The sequence below is a fragment of the Nyctibius grandis genome, chromosome 8 (genome assembly GCF_013368605.1).
Source record: "Nyctibius grandis isolate bNycGra1 chromosome 8, bNycGra1.pri, whole genome shotgun sequence".
Taxonomy (NCBI): Eukaryota; Metazoa; Chordata; class Aves; order Nyctibiiformes; family Nyctibiidae; genus Nyctibius; species Nyctibius grandis.
Window position 1 is genome coordinate 16,964,257 of NC_090665.1, and position 16,711 is coordinate 16,980,967.

The 16,711-nt window shown below is 37.3% G+C and overlaps 1 protein-coding gene across 7 annotated transcripts in view; it reads left to right on the forward strand.

The window, feature by feature from the left end:
* GK5 (glycerol kinase 5) overlaps positions 1 to 16,711 on the forward strand; it is a 30,699-nt gene that overhangs the window by 7,518 nt on the left and 6,470 nt on the right. For 4 of the 7 annotated variants that reach the window (XM_068405750.1, XM_068405754.1, XM_068405751.1 and 1 more), the window contains exons 3-12: positions 2,250 to 2,325; positions 2,761 to 2,854; positions 3,807 to 3,938; positions 4,565 to 4,640; positions 5,308 to 5,369; positions 5,458 to 5,531; positions 5,859 to 5,919; positions 6,996 to 7,122; positions 10,423 to 10,527; positions 13,317 to 13,402. In XM_068405750.1, coding sequence (XP_068261851.1) covers positions 2,250 to 2,325; positions 2,761 to 2,854; positions 3,807 to 3,938; positions 4,565 to 4,640; positions 5,308 to 5,369; positions 5,458 to 5,531; positions 5,859 to 5,919; positions 6,996 to 7,122; positions 10,423 to 10,527; positions 13,317 to 13,402 — 893 coding nt within the window. The remainder of the gene's footprint in view (positions 1 to 2,249; positions 2,326 to 2,760; positions 2,855 to 3,806; positions 3,939 to 4,564; positions 4,641 to 5,307; positions 5,370 to 5,457; positions 5,532 to 5,858; positions 5,920 to 6,995; positions 7,123 to 10,422; positions 10,528 to 13,316; positions 13,403 to 16,711) is intronic. The other 3 variants (XM_068405756.1, XM_068405757.1, XM_068405755.1) reach the window with 1 other exon arrangement.

Genomic DNA, 16,711 nt, shown 5'->3' on the forward strand with positions numbered 1-16,711 from the left:
CCTAAAGTTCCTCCTGTTCAGCCCCTCTTGCAGTTTGGTCTCTAAGTGTTGCTCTGCCTCCAAGCCTGGCTCAAGCCAAAGCTGCTCTTGTCTCTCTTTGCAAGGCAGCCTAGGGGACAGAGGAAGTAACCATTACTAAGTGTAAGCTGCAGCTGATTATTTTGGGCTCTTGTTATGTTTTCTCACAGCCACAACTGTTCTGTCACAAGAACAGCAATGCCACCTCAAGCCCTGAAGACCTTACTAGCTTCCTCCACTCCCATTCTGTGGGGCAAATCAGGAAGCAAAATTTTTCAGCTGGTTTTAAAAGGGGAAGCTTTTCTTGTGGCCAAGCTGTGCGCACTGTCAGCAGGTCATTTTTAAGTGGTTGTGTAATGTAAGTGAGCATAAGCCCATAGTGCTGTCAAAAGAAGCGGTCCCACCCTCCTTTTTACAGGGTGGTTTGAAGTGCGGAGCAGTTTCCTGACTCAAATCACTATGCGGTTGTTTATGTCAGCAGAGCTTCACAAATATTTGTGCCAGCACAAGAGAAGGTGTGGTATGAGGGGCAGGAATGGCTGTCTGAAAGCAGAAAGAAGGCATAGGAGCACTTCAGTTTGCAGGGCTTGTGGAGCCAAAACGTGTGATTCCATGCGTGGGTGGGTGAGCTGATGTAGTTCAGTACTATCTAAAGGTGGAAACTGCTTGTGGCTGCATGGTACCGTGCCTCTCTCTCGCTCTGGTGCTGGTTCAGTCCTTCCAGGAAATCCTTCCAGGATACAGCTTTAGCTGAAAAATATCCATGTTTGTCTTCTGTTTTTTCTCTTTAATGAAAGTTAGCTCTGCTCATGTAGGGGTTTAGAGAGCATGATAGTTGACACAGGGAAAGTGGTGGGAGTATGCAGGTTGTGGAGATGGGGAGGAGTAAGATGTGCCACACTAATCTGCGGTGAGCTGCGGTAGTACTGGTATGGCTTTGCCTTCAGCTTAGACCCATCTACTACTGAAAAATAAATACTACTGTGCTCAAGGCCCCACTCCCACGTCCTCCTCCCATACGCTCCCACGACCAGCAGCACTTGGCAGGCCGTTGGAGCAGGTAGCCTTGTGAAAGCCCTGGTTTAGTTTTCAGGTGATTGAGGGCCTTGACACCACTGCCTTTGTGAATGCAAGGACCAGTGTAAGGGAAGGTGCAGAAGCACATGTGGAGGTTGGCACTTTCTTTATGAAACCCCTTTGGTAACTGTCACTCAGAGGTGGTTGGTTGTAGAGTCTGCAGTATATACTTAGGCAAATGAGTAACTTTGCACGTGAAAGTTAACGTAGGAACGTGTATGAGCTGGACCTACTTAACCTGTGATTTGTTTAAGTAGCAGGATTGAGAGCCCTTCAGAGTAACGGTCCTGTGGACAAAAGGGGTAGTCTATCATTTAAGTGGAATTTCCTAATGTATTTTTTTTTTTCACATAATTTTGCTTCTGGAAGCATGCAGAGAGGTACTTGGGAAGCTGAACAAAGCTGCTTTGAAAATAGCTGTGGGCATATTTAATTATTTACAGTTATATATATTAGAAAAAGTGTTCTGTAACAGTTATTTGAAGGTAAGGCTTTAACAGCAAAATTGGTGTATACCCAAATGTACGTTTTTATACATCTGAATTTGAAGGATACTTTGTTGCATTCAGTGATACGTGATTTAAGCAAATCTGTTCTTAGGAATTTTGAAAGATTGCTTAAGGAATATAATATTTAAGGGGAGACATGTCGTTATCAAAGTGATGTAGAAAATCATGGCATACTGACATTCTTTACTGCATACAGAATCAATCTAGTTTTATTTCTTTATGGAATTTCTTTCCACAAGTTTGTAAAGGTACGACTTCTGTTTGTGCTTTTGTTCACATTCATCCATGTGAAATGCACATTTTAATTGATTATATATGCATATGTAACCTGCCTGACTGACTGTGGGATTGTTAAGTAAAACGTCAACAGGCCTTTCAGAAGGTGGAAAGGGTCAGTGTGGCACAACTGCTTTTGTGAAATACATATGCTTATTTACCTGCTTTGGAATCAGTTGTCGACTTAGAGTTCCCTAATATTTCACTGTTCTAGCCACTTACTTGGCCAGTCTCTAGAGATTTGTATTCTCTTAAATTATTAATTTCCTAGGTATTCCATAGGTTTTATAGTTATATTTGAAAAACTGTATTTTTGTTTGTTTCTTCAAATAAATGCTGGATTTTGTGTGGTTTGTTTTTGGTTTTTAGATGCAGGACTTCACATGAGGCAAGTTGCTGGTCTTGGCATCTCGACACAGAGATCAACTTTCATTACATGGCACAAGTATGTATATTGTGTGTTGTTTAAGATGAATTTGTATTAATTTGTATTCATAAACTCGATGGAAGCAGACTGTGGAAATATTAAACTCAGGTCACAACCTGAAAACAACAAATGTCAGTCACTCACGTTCTCTTGTGTTTGCACACCTTACAGCAGTTCAGAATGGTTTGTAAATGTATGTCCTTTTTTGTTTTGTTTTTAGTCCTTTGGAAGACATAAATACATACGTATATTTTCATTCTGGTGAGAAGCCTCACACTCGATATGTCCGTGTGCCTATTACTAATTCCTCAAATGCACCAGGAGGATATGCATTTATTTTAAGAATTGACCTAGTGTTAAGTGTACTGATTGGAAATGGTGAATGATGTTGATTTTTTTGGGCAGTGTATGTTTGATAGTTTTAAATGAGAATATTCAAATACTGTTTTTCAGGAGGACAGGGAAACATTTTCATAATTTCATAAGTTGGCAAGACTTAAGAAGTGCTCAACTTGTGAATTCCTGGAATAAGTCCCTTCTGCTGAAGGTAAAACTGTGCTAAGCTAGATACTCCATGGACATATTATAACTGTTTCATTTTTATGAAGAGTAAGAGCAATATATGAAATACTGCAAATGTCCTGTTAATATGTTAGTATAACATGCTGTGGCCTAAAAGCATTTAACTGAGCAAGACTAGCATGGAAAATAGTACCAAGAAAAAATGCAGTACTGATAGCCTGAAGGTAATTAATTATGGGAAAAGATATCTGTAGGTCTAGCACGCATTTTGTTATTTTTAGTCTCTTCGTTGTATTGAAATGTTGCATGTTAACACTGCTACAGCATAATTTTTGGATGTAGGTAGTTCTTCATTGGCAATGTTTTGGGTTTTTTGTTTGTGTTTTTTTTAAACGTACTCTTTGCTCAGATTATCTATAGAAGCTACATTTAATGCTGCTCATGGCTTGTGCTTCATACCTTTGGAAGAGAAAGATTTGCTCTAAGTGGAAAAACTGAAATTGCTTTTCCTGTTAAGCGGCAACTGACTAGCACACCCACAATAAGTTAAATTCTTGGGTTTGCCAGTGATTTCTTTTGTGAATGAAAACTTGATCAATGATTAAATTTTGGTTAATCTATTAAAACATGATAGACCCTGTCTACTGTAGGAGAAATTTCACTGGAATAACAGTATGTAACGCTGTCAACCACATCATGCATTGTGCATAGGTGACCTGTCTTCGCAATGCAGAGCAGTGTCTGTCAGTGTGCCAGCGGAAGTCAGTAAAACTTAGTGCAGCTGCTCTGTCCTGTGGTATTTGTTGTGGGAAGGCTATCTGTTGAAATCCTATGGAAGGGTTCTCTAACAGAATTTTAGCTTTCTGAACCTAATCTCATGTCAGCAGCTTTCGTCTGTGTTGTCATCCTTTAAAGATAATTGATCAGAAACCTTTAAAAGGAGAGATTAAAAAATTAACTGTTTTCTTTTGAAACAGGTAATCCATGTTATTTTTACAGTGCTTCATTTCTTGACTAGGAATGATCGATATTTAGCACCAAGTTTTCTTACTTTTTCAACACAACAAACTTCTATGAAGTTGTCATGGGTTTTTAAAAACATACATGAGGTAAGCTGGAACGGGAAAAAAAAGTAGTTTTCTTAAGTCTTAATAATGGCTAGTGACTTAGGCTGGTTGTAACCTCTTCACTTTTGTCTTGCATGTTCTTTTCCTCAAAACAGCTAGAACGAGAGACTTTTATCTGTGTTAATGTTCAAAGCCTCTCTACCTAAATATGTATTTATGTTTATACATCTTTTTTTCTCTGATTCTGGAAATGTGTAATAGTAAAAAGTTTTCTTTGTGGGTAGGAAACGTAATTGAATCACCTTATTTCACTTGATATAGTTATAAAATCAGTAATTGTACTTTATTTTAAAGCTATTTGCACTCTAGTTTTGCATGACATTGTATTTGTTTTCAACTGGCCACCACAGTAGAAGATTAATTGCTTTTCTTTCCTTAGCAGCAACTGTAAGAAACTGTGCTTATTCTCTGTTAGGAGCATGAACTGTAGCATAATATTACTTATATAGCGACTTGTCCTTTTTAGAAGAAAAAATGGCAATCAGAGACTTATTTTCTGGGGACATTATCATTAGCCACAAAGAAAATGAGAAAAGGAATCAGGAAATATGTTCCTTTTTATTGTACCCAGTTGTAAATACTTTTTTTGTATGTGTATTTGTTCCCAGGCTGAAGAAGCTGCCAGAAAAAATAACTGCTGCTTTGGAACAGTTGACACGTGGTTACTGTATAGATTGACTAAAGGTGAATGTTACAGTTCCTCTTAAATGTTAATAAAACATACTGGAATCTAAGTAATGATGTTCATGACTGCCATTGATATATCCTAGAATTCAAATACTTCTTTGACAATTTGTGCTTTTTTTGTAATTGATGAATATTGTAATATATTTTCTGTTTTTAAAAAAAACAACTTCTGAATTAATTCTTCTTTGGGCCTGCCTGGAAGGGTGGTCAAAATAATTATTCAGTGTAATCAACCTTTTAAGCATTTAAGATTTAAAGAGGACTGCCAGAACTAATTGGCCTTGATTGAAGAAAAGTACCTGTGAAAGCAAAAGAATGAACAATTGTTACAAATGTGGAAGAATTACAAGTTTCTGTCCTGAGGGCTAATGCCTGACCAATTGGATAGATTATGATAGACAGTGATGCAGTCGGTGTGGCACATGTTGTCAAAAGTATCGGCTCTCTTCTAGCCAGTGTCATGAAGGTAATTAATATATACACACTATAGTGAGCGGCAGGTAGGTTTGAAGTTTGTGTGCTCATTGTATCATTATGACTTTGCCTATAGACACTCAGTTTGTATTTCATGGGAGCCACTGAGATGTTTAAAGAAGTATGTTTAAAATTACTCTTAAATATTTGGATATCTAAAATCTTAACTTTGTTCTTTTTTTTATGGTAGGTTCTGTGTACGCTACAGATTATTCGAATGCTAGTGCTACAGGCGTTTTTGAACCCTTTACGGTATGTGCTGTTCCGAAAAAATGTTGTTGGTATTTATTGTGTTTTGGAGAGAGTTGCTGACGTTTTTACTTTTTCCGTATTATTTCAGAAACGTTGGAACCCCACTTTGTGTAATTTACTTTCCATTCCAATGTCTATTTATCCACCAGTGAAAGACACAAGGTAACTATGAAGGCACATTCAAAAAAATATGATAACTGTTAAATTAATTGCCTTTAGAAAAATACTACATAATCTGCATGGGCAAAGTAATAGGTAGATACACCCAAAACTATTAAAGTATTTTTATATGCAGATGTACTTTTTTAACACTACATCCAAAACTTTTACTATATTTCTTAAAGTGATAGTTTTACTAACAATTTATTTTAAAGAAAGCATTATTACCTTTCATATGTCATGCAGACCCAGGCCTTATATATCTAGATTTCATTTTAACAAAAAGGTCAATTTAGTGTTGTGATGTTTCTCCATAACGTTTGTTTTAAGCTTCAACTTCGGATCATCTGACTCTGAAATATTTGGGGTACCTATTCCAATAATGGCAGTGGTGAGTGAAAGTGTTTTCTTACTTAAATCTCTACATTTGTACCTGTATTATTTTTATCTAGCTTTGTTTTAATACTTGCTTGTTTAGTAAGTATTCTCTATTCCTTCTCTATGACTTAACTACAGTAGAATTTGTTGTTGAATTTTCTCAAAAACCTCAGGTTTACAACCTTAGGGGGAAAAGAGGAGAGAGGAACTGGAAGGCATTTCTAGGGGTTGAGGTCCATGAAGGTGATTAATGATTAAGCACTGAATGTAGGACTTAACAGAGCTGGGTTCTGCTCTAAACGCTGGTAACATTTGTGTCTCTGGCTTAAAATCAGTTGTTCTAGATAAAGTTGTGCAGTGGGGTCCATCCTGGCTTGACTGCAGTAAGACTCTACACAAATGTAAGAGTATTTGTTAATAGATCCACCTGTGGTACCTTTTATTTCTTTTTTTCACTAAAAATAAATGGAGAATAACATGTTCTTGCCTCAGTAGTTAGGATTTGGATAAGAAAAACCCATTATTTTTGTAAAGTAATAACTTACAGAAAAATCTGCTTGAATTGAGCTAAATGGAAGAAATGTCGTCTAGCTAACATGAATTTCTCCTGCTATTTTTAAAGAATTGTAGACTCAATTTACTGTTTCACCAAGGCACAAACATAAGTAAATACATTTAATAACCATCACCATTGTTGAAAAATTGAGCATGGAATAATTTGGTACAGGAGGGGTAGCAGGCAAAAAGGAACCTCAGAACTTCAACTTTCTATTCGGGGGAAGAGGAATTTAAGCCAAGCTACTCTGTGCTGCTCCCTGGGATGGCAAATGCCAGTGTTGAAGGCAATATTACAGACATTCACAATGTGTCCAAACCTGGTGTAATTTGATTCTAGTGATAAATCTGACAGGAATGGCCTGCAAATACTTAAGAAATTGTGTATGAGTCCTCTCTTAATGCTCAGTTCCTTTCTGAATGGTATTTCTGTTCTGAACTCTGAAGTGTTTGCACTGATGTTTTAAAATCCGTCAGCATTGTAGGTTGGTAGTTGGTAGCTAACTTGTCATATTGTTTTTGTTGGTATGGCAGGTAGCTGACCAGCAGTCAGCAATGTTTGGAGAATGCTGCTTTCACCCAGGAGATGTTAAATTGACGATGGGAACAGGTGGCTTCTGGAATGTGAATACTGGAGAGCGTCTCTTTGCATCACGAAGAAGTAAGCTAGTGAAATCTTAGTTTTAGAGTATTTCCTGTTACCTGACAGCTGTTAATGATGAGGGTACAAAAAGGGACGAAACAGGGCTATGCTTTTCCTTCTGTCTCTAAGCTGTAGAAAAACAGCTTGAAAGTATTTTCAGAACAGAAGACTGTGGAAATTTTTAACTAGAAATGTAGGTCTTGGTTATCCCGAAATATGCTTCTCAAGAAGAGAATTTAAGTAACATCACTAATAATTGTCTGCTACATGCAGCCCTCTTTTTTTTCTTTTTTTTTTCCTTCTTCACCTGTTCTTCCTGATTATATAGTACAGGAATGGAGAAAAAGGGGATTGGTCCTCTGGCTTCTCACATCAAAATGTTCCAGTGGATTGCTGTCAGTTCCTCCTCTTGAGCCCTTATGCTTTGAAGTACCTGCGGTGAGATAATGCAAGATTATCTAGTTTTCTTTTAAAATACTAGAAATAGGCTCCCCAGTGTGTTTCTAGTGTTTAAAATGTTGTCGTTCTGAACATTCGTGATCTGTCAATCTTGTTAATTTGTCATAGATGGCTATTTGTCAAGAGAGCAACAGAGAACACTGAAGTAAATTTGCCAGCAGTGTCTCTCTCTGTCCGTCGTTTTTAAACAGTTACTAATTTTGGGAAGCCTACAATTTAAAATGGGAGGGTGCGGCTGGGGAAGAGGACAGCAGTGTGCCAAGGAGGCTTTTACCAGCTGAAGTCGGGAAGGACCTTGGCAAATAGAAGAGATGTGTCAGAGCTGAGTAACACAGACGCTGAATTCCCTACGAATGCAAATGCTTTTTAGGCTAATTAATGGTGTCATTATGATGATACTTTTACTTAGGAAGTCAGATGTATGTCGTCTGTGGAAAACAGACTACAAAAACATGCTGTAAGGTTTTTCCATTTTGTTTTCTTTTCAGAAAAAAATGGCTATTGTGATCTGATAGGAGTTGAAATCTTTAAGGCAGTGCTATGAAACTTTTACTGCTTTAGGCTGTTAATTTATGTTAAAATTATTTTCACTATGTTCTTTGGCTGTCGTGTGGTATGGTTAGTAGGGCACATTAGGTACCTAGCTTTCTGAGTGCCCTGCGCATGAAATGTAATGCATTCAATCTTTAAAATCAACATATGTATTTAAGACTGCAAGGTGAATCCCTACAGCATCCTTGTCCAAGCTATTCATTAGGTGCTGTTCTAGTTTCTGATCTACATTTAGTTGCTGTATATGACAGTTTAAAAAAAAATAAAATAGTTCCTTGAAGAACAGCACTTCTCACAGTTCAGTGATGGAAGTATGTTGTACGGATTTAAAATCTACCTCTCTGGCAGTCTGATAGTTCTTAGCAACTGTGGTCACACCAAGTTCATGTTGATCCATTCCCTAGAGGTAGATTATCTTATGCTACTAGAGACTCTGGTGCGAGCATCTTTAGGAAGGCCACGTGATGGACTTGTCTGTCCCTAATGAGCTGTCCTCTCTAGGACTTTTGGCTCAACGGATTGTTTAGTCTTGCTGCTTTGCAGCTTCACCTTCAGTAGAAAATAAAGGTTGTAAGGGAGACCTGCACCAATGATCTGGAGATCTGTATATCACTTTTTCCTTTCAAGAGACAAATACGAACTTTAATATAAATGGGTGCTGCTGATTGTTTTCTGTTGTAAGCACCAGAGTGCCTCCAGCACTAACCAAATTTCTGCAATTGCACTGGTACTACCATGCCCCTATTTCAGACGTAGGCAAGCAAACTGGAGATGATTCTGTGAGAGACACTTGTATATCAGCAAAGTCACCTTGAGAAAGCAGAGAGAATCCCTGGATCCTTCTGATGCTTTTCTGGTCTTATAGTTACTGGGACTCATTTACCTTTGCTGCATTACCCATGATCTCTGAGTCCTGAGCAGGGTCCTGTAAGGTCTGGCTGCTCTCTTCACTCCCAACAGTTGCAGTACTGGGGTTGTGTGAGGTTTTTATTGCAGTGGCTACTCAATGCTTCAGTTCTTATCAAGTGACCTGAAAAACCATTTGTCCTGCTGCAGTGCTGGAGAACATCTACTGTTCAGCTAGATAACAAAGTCTTTTTGCTTTAGCATTAAAAGCAGTACTACTCTGCGGGACTTTTGTTCTATGTTCTTACTAATATGGATGTCAAACAAGAAGGTCTTTGAGTTCACACTGACTGTTTTAAGTAGTATGTCTCTCGTTTCTTTGTTAAGGTTTCAGGGGCAGGGGGCAAAGGGGAGAACAAATTATCAGGTTTATCCTCATTCTTGGTTGTTTATTTCTAATGTAGTACCTTCAAGCAGACAGCTCTTTGTAAGATGCTGTTCTGTGTTTTCAAATAAACTAATAGTGCTTGCCCTATTTATTTCTGCCTTTCTTCTGAGAGAAAAGGAAAAAAAAAAATCAAAGTAATTGAATTTTTTTTTTTTTTGAGTCACTGCAAAGCCAGCACTACTTGGTGGAAGTCATAACTTCCTGCAAATCCCATCATGCAAACTATGGAAGTGCTAATGTTTTGTAGTTTGGTAGTTACAGACAAAGTATGTCACCAAATATTTTTAATCAGTTTGTGTGTTTGTTTTGTTGTTTATGTTAGGCAAACATACAGGTAAAATGCTGTAGTTAACTGACAGTAGTCTTTGTTGAGGACAAGGATGGGCAAACTGTGACTTATTTTATTTTTTTACTTTCTATGTGAGGAAGCATTGCATATTGAAAAAATAATAAAGTATTTCACTTTCGTCATCTTCTATGAATAGGATCTATGTTTTAAGTTTGTGTTGCTTTTTTTTTGTGTATATGTCTGTTTTAGTATTTGTGCTTCCCATCTGAAAGCTCAGCCTTCATGTTCTATGTTTTAGGGAAGTAAATTCTGACTTTTTAGAGACCTTTGGGGAAAATTAGATGGATTGAAAACAAATAGGAAAATATTGATAATTTTTTAAGTATATGCAAAATCTTTTATCATTTAAAAAAAAAGCAAGTGGAGATAGCTCTTCTCTTTAGCTTAAAGAGGGTTGTTTTGTAATTTGTAGTGGTTTTTTTTTCAGGCTAACTTTGGTTTAACAAACTATTGTTTGAGTCTTTTGTAATTCCATCACTGAATTTTTAAACAATACATTTAACCTCTATCAGTGACTTTTTTAAGCTTGAATTCTGCAAAGAAATTGAACAAAAACTACATTTTTTTTTTTAGTTGGGTTTATTGTGGGGGGTGCTTGTATATGTTTCCTGGAAACATTTAATTTATCTAGGTGTTTTGTTTTTTTTCATGGAAAATAATTAAGGTCTGTATCCACTGATTGGTTGGAAGATTGGGGAAGAAGTTGTTTACTTAACTGAAGGCTGTATGTCAGACATTGGCACTGCCATAAAATGGGCTCAGGATATAAGTAAGTAGTTCTTTAATTTTATAGAGGGTAAAGTATATTACTACTTAAGAAACTCGTTTATGGGGTTATAGTTATGTTACTGGGCTTGGTTTTATTATCCATAATTGAAGAAACTAGCCTACATATTTTGGACAGTGGAAAATGCACAGTCTCTTTAGCAGGTTCTCTGCTGAATGTGTTTACTGCAGGTAGTTCAGTTTGCACAATCATCTCCTCATCAGACTGCCTCTCAGACCCTCCTACATGCGTAGGCTTTTATTTTCCTGAAACATTTTACTCCTCACTTGCTTTCTCTTGAGCATGACAAACTTCTTTACATAGAAGTAATGTCCCCTTTGGCTGTGACCATTGAAAAGATTTGCATTCAAGTTTAATAAAAGAATAAGAGAAATACTAGCTTTATAGTAGCTGATGTTTAAAACCACTGATTGTTTATAGGACAACTTTTCTAAATTTACTTAGTAATTTAGTACACCTTTACTAGGGTGCAAAAAAGGAATTAATGTCTCAAGCTTTGGGCTGTCTGGGAGAGGTTTTCCTGAAGTGTAGCTCACCACAAAATTCCACATTTCTTGAAGCTGTCAACTTCTGGTGCATGTGTGCATATACATGCTCATGTATATCACAGAATATGCCCCTAAGGATTAAGTATCCCTCAGATTGGTCCTCAGGTCTTCATCGTTCAACATTTGACTGAGCCCAGAGAATAACAGCCACTAGTCTTCTGAGGAAATTACTCATTCAATACACAGTTCAGTGCTGCAGATACAAGTATCAGTGGTACATATATAAGCTTGCTACTTCAAATTCCATACTTAAAGTAGATACTTATGCATATGGAACTTACCCATACTTAAAATGGATATTATTGGTATATGCAGAGCAGTAATACAAAGGATTTCTAGCTAGCCAGTAGTGAAATGGATGTCACCTACAATTGTTACCACAGGCAAAAACTGGGGAAGTTTTAGAGGGAGATAAAAAAATAGGCATGCTGCTGTAAACTCTCTAATAAGCAAGACCTTTATTTTCTGGAAGTATGATTGCAGAGAAGCAGAATTCAGAAACTTTTATAAGCTTTATAAATAAAGAGAAGGGTAAAACTTGCTTTACAGAAGGAATTGGGCCAAAACACAAGGTAAGCTACTGGCCTTAGTAAGGATGGTGAGGCTCAACATGGATGAAGATGAGACATATAATAGTGGTAAAGGTTTGGAAATAGGAATTTCTGCAGCAAGACAAACTTAGTTTAATGGGCTTCTTTTACTGGGATCAGATCACTTCTAAGAATTTTGAAATAGTAGTATATGGAATTTCAAGGTGAAGTCAATCTTACTTAATTTCTGTCCTGACATAGAGGTACTATATATAGTTCAGTAATAGCAAATACAACAAGAAGGAAAATGTGATTTAGGTTTATTCATCTGAGCCCTGTAGAATCTAAAGTTTTCAAGCAAATTTATGAAGGTTACAAAGGTAAATTGAAACTCCTAGTAAGTTACCAAAATGGGTTTTTCGAAGATAAATTGAGCTAGATTAACCTAATTTATCTTTGATAGGAGAATTTACTTTTTAGACAAGAAAAAGCAATAGCTCTCATTTACAGGAGACCTCTAGTCTTCTGTAAAACATGTGGCCACATAAGGATATTATTAGTGAAAACTACAGAAGATGGGTGTTAGTACAAGAATTGCATGTGAGTGAAGGACAAGCTAAAGAAGGATGTCTGTGGAGTTGTGAAAGGAGACATCTGGCTAGACAGAGAATAAAAGTAGTGTCTGTTAAAGAAGTGAGACCCCACCTGCAGTACTGTGTCCAGCTCTGGGGCCCCCAGCATAAGAAGGACACAGATCGGTTGGAGCAAGTACAGAGGAGGGCCGCAAATATGATCAGAGGGCTGGAGCACCTGTCCTATGAAGAGAGGCTGAGAGAGTTGGGGTTGTTCAGCCTGGAGAAGAGAAGGCTCTGGGGATACCTTATAGCAGCTTTCCAGTACCTGAAGGGGCCTACAGGAAAGCTGGAGAGGGACTTTTTACAAGGGCATGTAGTGATAGGGCGAGGGGTAATAGTTTTAAACTGAAAGAGGGTAGATTTAGATTAGCTATTAGGAAGAAATTCTTGACTGTGAGGGTGGTGAGACACTGGCACAGGTTGCCCAGAGAAGCTGTGGGTGCCCCTGCCCTGGCAGTGTTCAAGGCCAGGTTGGATGGGGCTTGGAGCAACCTGGTCTAATGGAAAGTGTCCCTGCCCGTGGCAGGGGGTTGGAACTAGATGATCTTTAAGGTCCCTTCCCACCCAAACCATTCTATAATTCTATGATATTAGAACCTACCTTAGTTATATGTAAGTCACTTGTAAAAATAGTAAGAGTGCTGATAAAATATAATAGGTATTAAGGACTTTCTCTGTAGTCATTTGGTGCTTGGGCTGACAATAACAACATCTTTGAGGGGGAAAAACATGGTTTATGTTTTGCAAACCTAGGTTTTTAGCATACTTAGGGTGCCATTGTTAGCATTCCAGTTCCCATTTGTGTCTTACAGGATGTGATGATTAAAAGGCTATAGCATAACAGATATGAGAGGATCCTTTTGAATTTAGTCTTCATCTGAATAAGGTTTTTTTTTTTAATGTGACTGATGGACATGAAGTACAGAAGTGATTCCCTTAGAACCTGTAGTTCGAGAATATTACAAAAGGAAATAGTCTAACTCTAGATTTTTGTCTCTTAGTAATATATGAAGAAATTGAAGTAAATAATAAAAGCTATGACTTATGCATCTTTACAGATCTTTTCACCAATGTAGATGAAACAGCAAAAATGGCACGGAGTATTGTTGAGTCTCAAGGCGTTTGTTTTGTTCCAGGTTTTCAGGTAAAATTATTATTATTAATATAATGGAGAATATAGTTTTAATAACTCAGTTAAAAAATTAACTTTTACATGTTTAAATGGAGTCATTTACATCTTATCATAGTATTTATTCTGTACTACTTGGGTTCTTACTCTCTGTCCCTCGCTACAACATATGAAGATCATTGTCATATCAGAATGCTTAAACACCGTCCCCCCATGAGAAAAACCCTACGAAATAGGAAAATTACTTTCATTTTGCATATGGACACCTGGGGGACAGATAAACTAAATGACTTGCCCACAGTAACTCAGGCAGTGCCTGCAGAGACAGAAACTGGTCCCATAGCTTTTCTGCCTCATGCAGAGCCTTCATTGAGATAATACTTGTAAGCACTGTTCTAAAAGAATTCATTTTATTCTGCCTCTTTTCAAGATGTAGGTTGCAATTCATCAGAATACTTAAACATACTTAAATATGTGCAAGATTGCAAGTCCTGGTGTTATGAAAAGCAAAGACAGTTATATTTAGACACTTCTTTGATATGCAGATTTTAATCTGAATTAGATTTTTCCCTTTAAAATAGGGTCTGTGTCTTGTTGCTGAGCACAGTGTGTATAGTAAGGAGTTCCTGGCATTTGTTCTCCACTTTAGTCCCCGCCATTTCCCAGTAGCTTGCTTTTACCTTCAACTCTATTTGAGGAACTTCCTGCAATTATGTGATCCCCTCTGGGTCACAAGCTCTAGGTTTTTTCTACTTCCTTTCCATTTATGCTAGAGACTTATGTATCCTCATGTCTGTCCTTTCCACCTCTGATTCATGATCCCTCTTGAATTTCATTACAGATGTGAGTTACTGTCCCTGTGCAGACACAGCAACAAGGGTGACATTGATGCTACAGTTCAGTCTAGGTTATTAGTCTAGATTGGAATTGATGGGAATTCCAGTTAATATGTTACATTAAATGACAAATTGTAATAGCTGGGGAGCTGACATACTGCCTCTTCAGCTATAGAGCAGCTGCTTCCAGTATGGGTTTGACAGTTGGTAATAATAGTTTGTAATTTGTCAACGCAAAATATGACAGAGCTGCAAGTCAGAGCTCTTGGACAAATTTCATACAGAATGAAAATAAACAGGTTTTGCTAATGGAGCCGTTGCTAGCTTAGGGACTGTGCAGAGCCCCAAAACTTTTTCATCTAGTTATGCCACTTTCCTAAGCAATGTGAGATAATCTGACTAAAAGCACGCTTCTAGCAGCATAGCTGTTTCTGCATTGTGGGTTTGTCAACTTGAAAATATCCATGTCTCCACAAAACTTTGTTTTTCTAGTCAGTGTTGCTGTCCAGGAGAAACTCTGTGGTGTAGCCCTGGTCTCCAAGTTGTCGTTTGGAATATTAGCATTATAAACTGGATTGGACCGATGGACCAGGCAAGATGAAGGGAAAGCTGTTGCTGTGCTGTGGGAGTTGAGTAATGTCTGCCATCAGCTGGTTCTTTGATGTATAAACAACTGATGTTTGAACCTGTCAGGGGTTCAAAGGTTACTGTGTTACTCAAACAAAGAAAAGCCATTAAGATGAAAACAGTATTCTTTTTTTTTGCTCAAAAATCACCACCTTTTCTTTTTTCTTAGAAGTCTTAGATAGTAATTTGTTAGTTTGAATACATACATTTTGACAGCTCATCTCTATGTGTGTCCAAATGTTCATTTTTTTTATCTTCATTGGTCTGCCATACTCAGTTTGATCATTCCCAGGACTAGTGTTTTTTCTAAAGAAACTTAACATCTTTAACCTTACCTTTGTGTAAGTCCTGTATGTTAATGGAACAAGGCAAAGAAAAATTTCATTTCTTTTGCAGGTAGCCCAGCTACCTTTTCTCAAACAGCTGACCTAATAATTATTTTTAGGGGTGTAAAGCTTGATTATGCTGAGATGCTTCCATTTAGCATTTACTGTGAGGAATTGTGCTGTGAATAAGCAAATGTTGAGCCATGCCAAATGTCAATATTTGCAGACAGGAATCCTGAGGTAGACAAATGTTAGTCTGAATCTTTTTTGAACCTTTAATTCTATTAATATTCAAGTTACAGAGATGTTAGTAAAACCTCTTTTTTGTTTGGTTGGTTTTTGTTTTGCTTTGCAGGTTTGTCGCACCCTTGCTTTCTTGACAACGTCTCCAGAAGGAACCCCAGCTAGTTTCTTCATAAACATTGATTCAGTCTCTCTTTCCCTAATGCTAATATTCACAGTCCAAATTCAGAAGCTATACTTAGAAAACTGAATGGATTTCTCTCTTAACTGTGACATCTAGTTACCACTAATAATATCCACCAATGTGAATTTCTTTGCCTTTTAAAAGCCCTGCTTATTTCAGTGAAACATGCTTAGCTAGCAGACTCACAGTAACAGAATCTGTATCAATTTAGAAACTGAGTGGATTAAATGGTATGAAAGGGGACATGAACAGAGTTGAACATTTCTGGGACTGTAACATGTCTGCTTAGCTTCACTGTCTGGATGCTAACACAAATTGATTGTATGGTAATGTTTCTTAGACCTCAAAGTGATAGTGGTTGGGGAGGGTTCTTATGAAGCCCATGTGTTCATTTCCTATACAGAGTAAAATGTTTCTCTACTCATCCATATTAAGGCAATCAGAACCAAGTTTCTTTCTTACTGGATTCTACTGCTGTAATGCAGCGCACTGAGAGGAGCATCATTGTGAAAGTGTATTTGAAATTGAGTGAATATGTGCATCATTTTTCCTCTTACTCATCCTGCTTGAAACGGGTTTCCAGGGTTAATTTGCTGTGGTTAGTAGTAACAGCAAAAACTTAGGACTCTTCACTGGGATGAAGTGCATATATATGCACTGTTACTTGATTCTCTTTTTTTAATGATTGGTTCTTTCAAGATACTCACCCTTACGTAGAGTATGAGTCTGTGCTTTTTAGTTTATTATCTTGTATATGAAAATCTGTAGACTTGGAAGCCATGGATCTTTATTATGCTACTGGGCTGGACAAGTGGTTCCGTTCTTAGAACAGGAAGGATACTTGTATATGGGAAAAATAAAAGAATATTTTATTTTACTGTAACACGGAAGTTTCTTCTGTTTAGGAACTTTTGTAAAATGCCAGTTTTCCTTTTGGCTGTATATACCTATCCATACGTATTATATTTTTTTAACATATGTTAGCAGTTTCTTAAAGTACTTTATAAATATGTTTGTATATATTTTATAAGCACGAAATTCAAACTTCTGGTAAGTGTTGTCATAATCGATATTTAGCACAATACAACTGGAAAGGATTATTTCAATT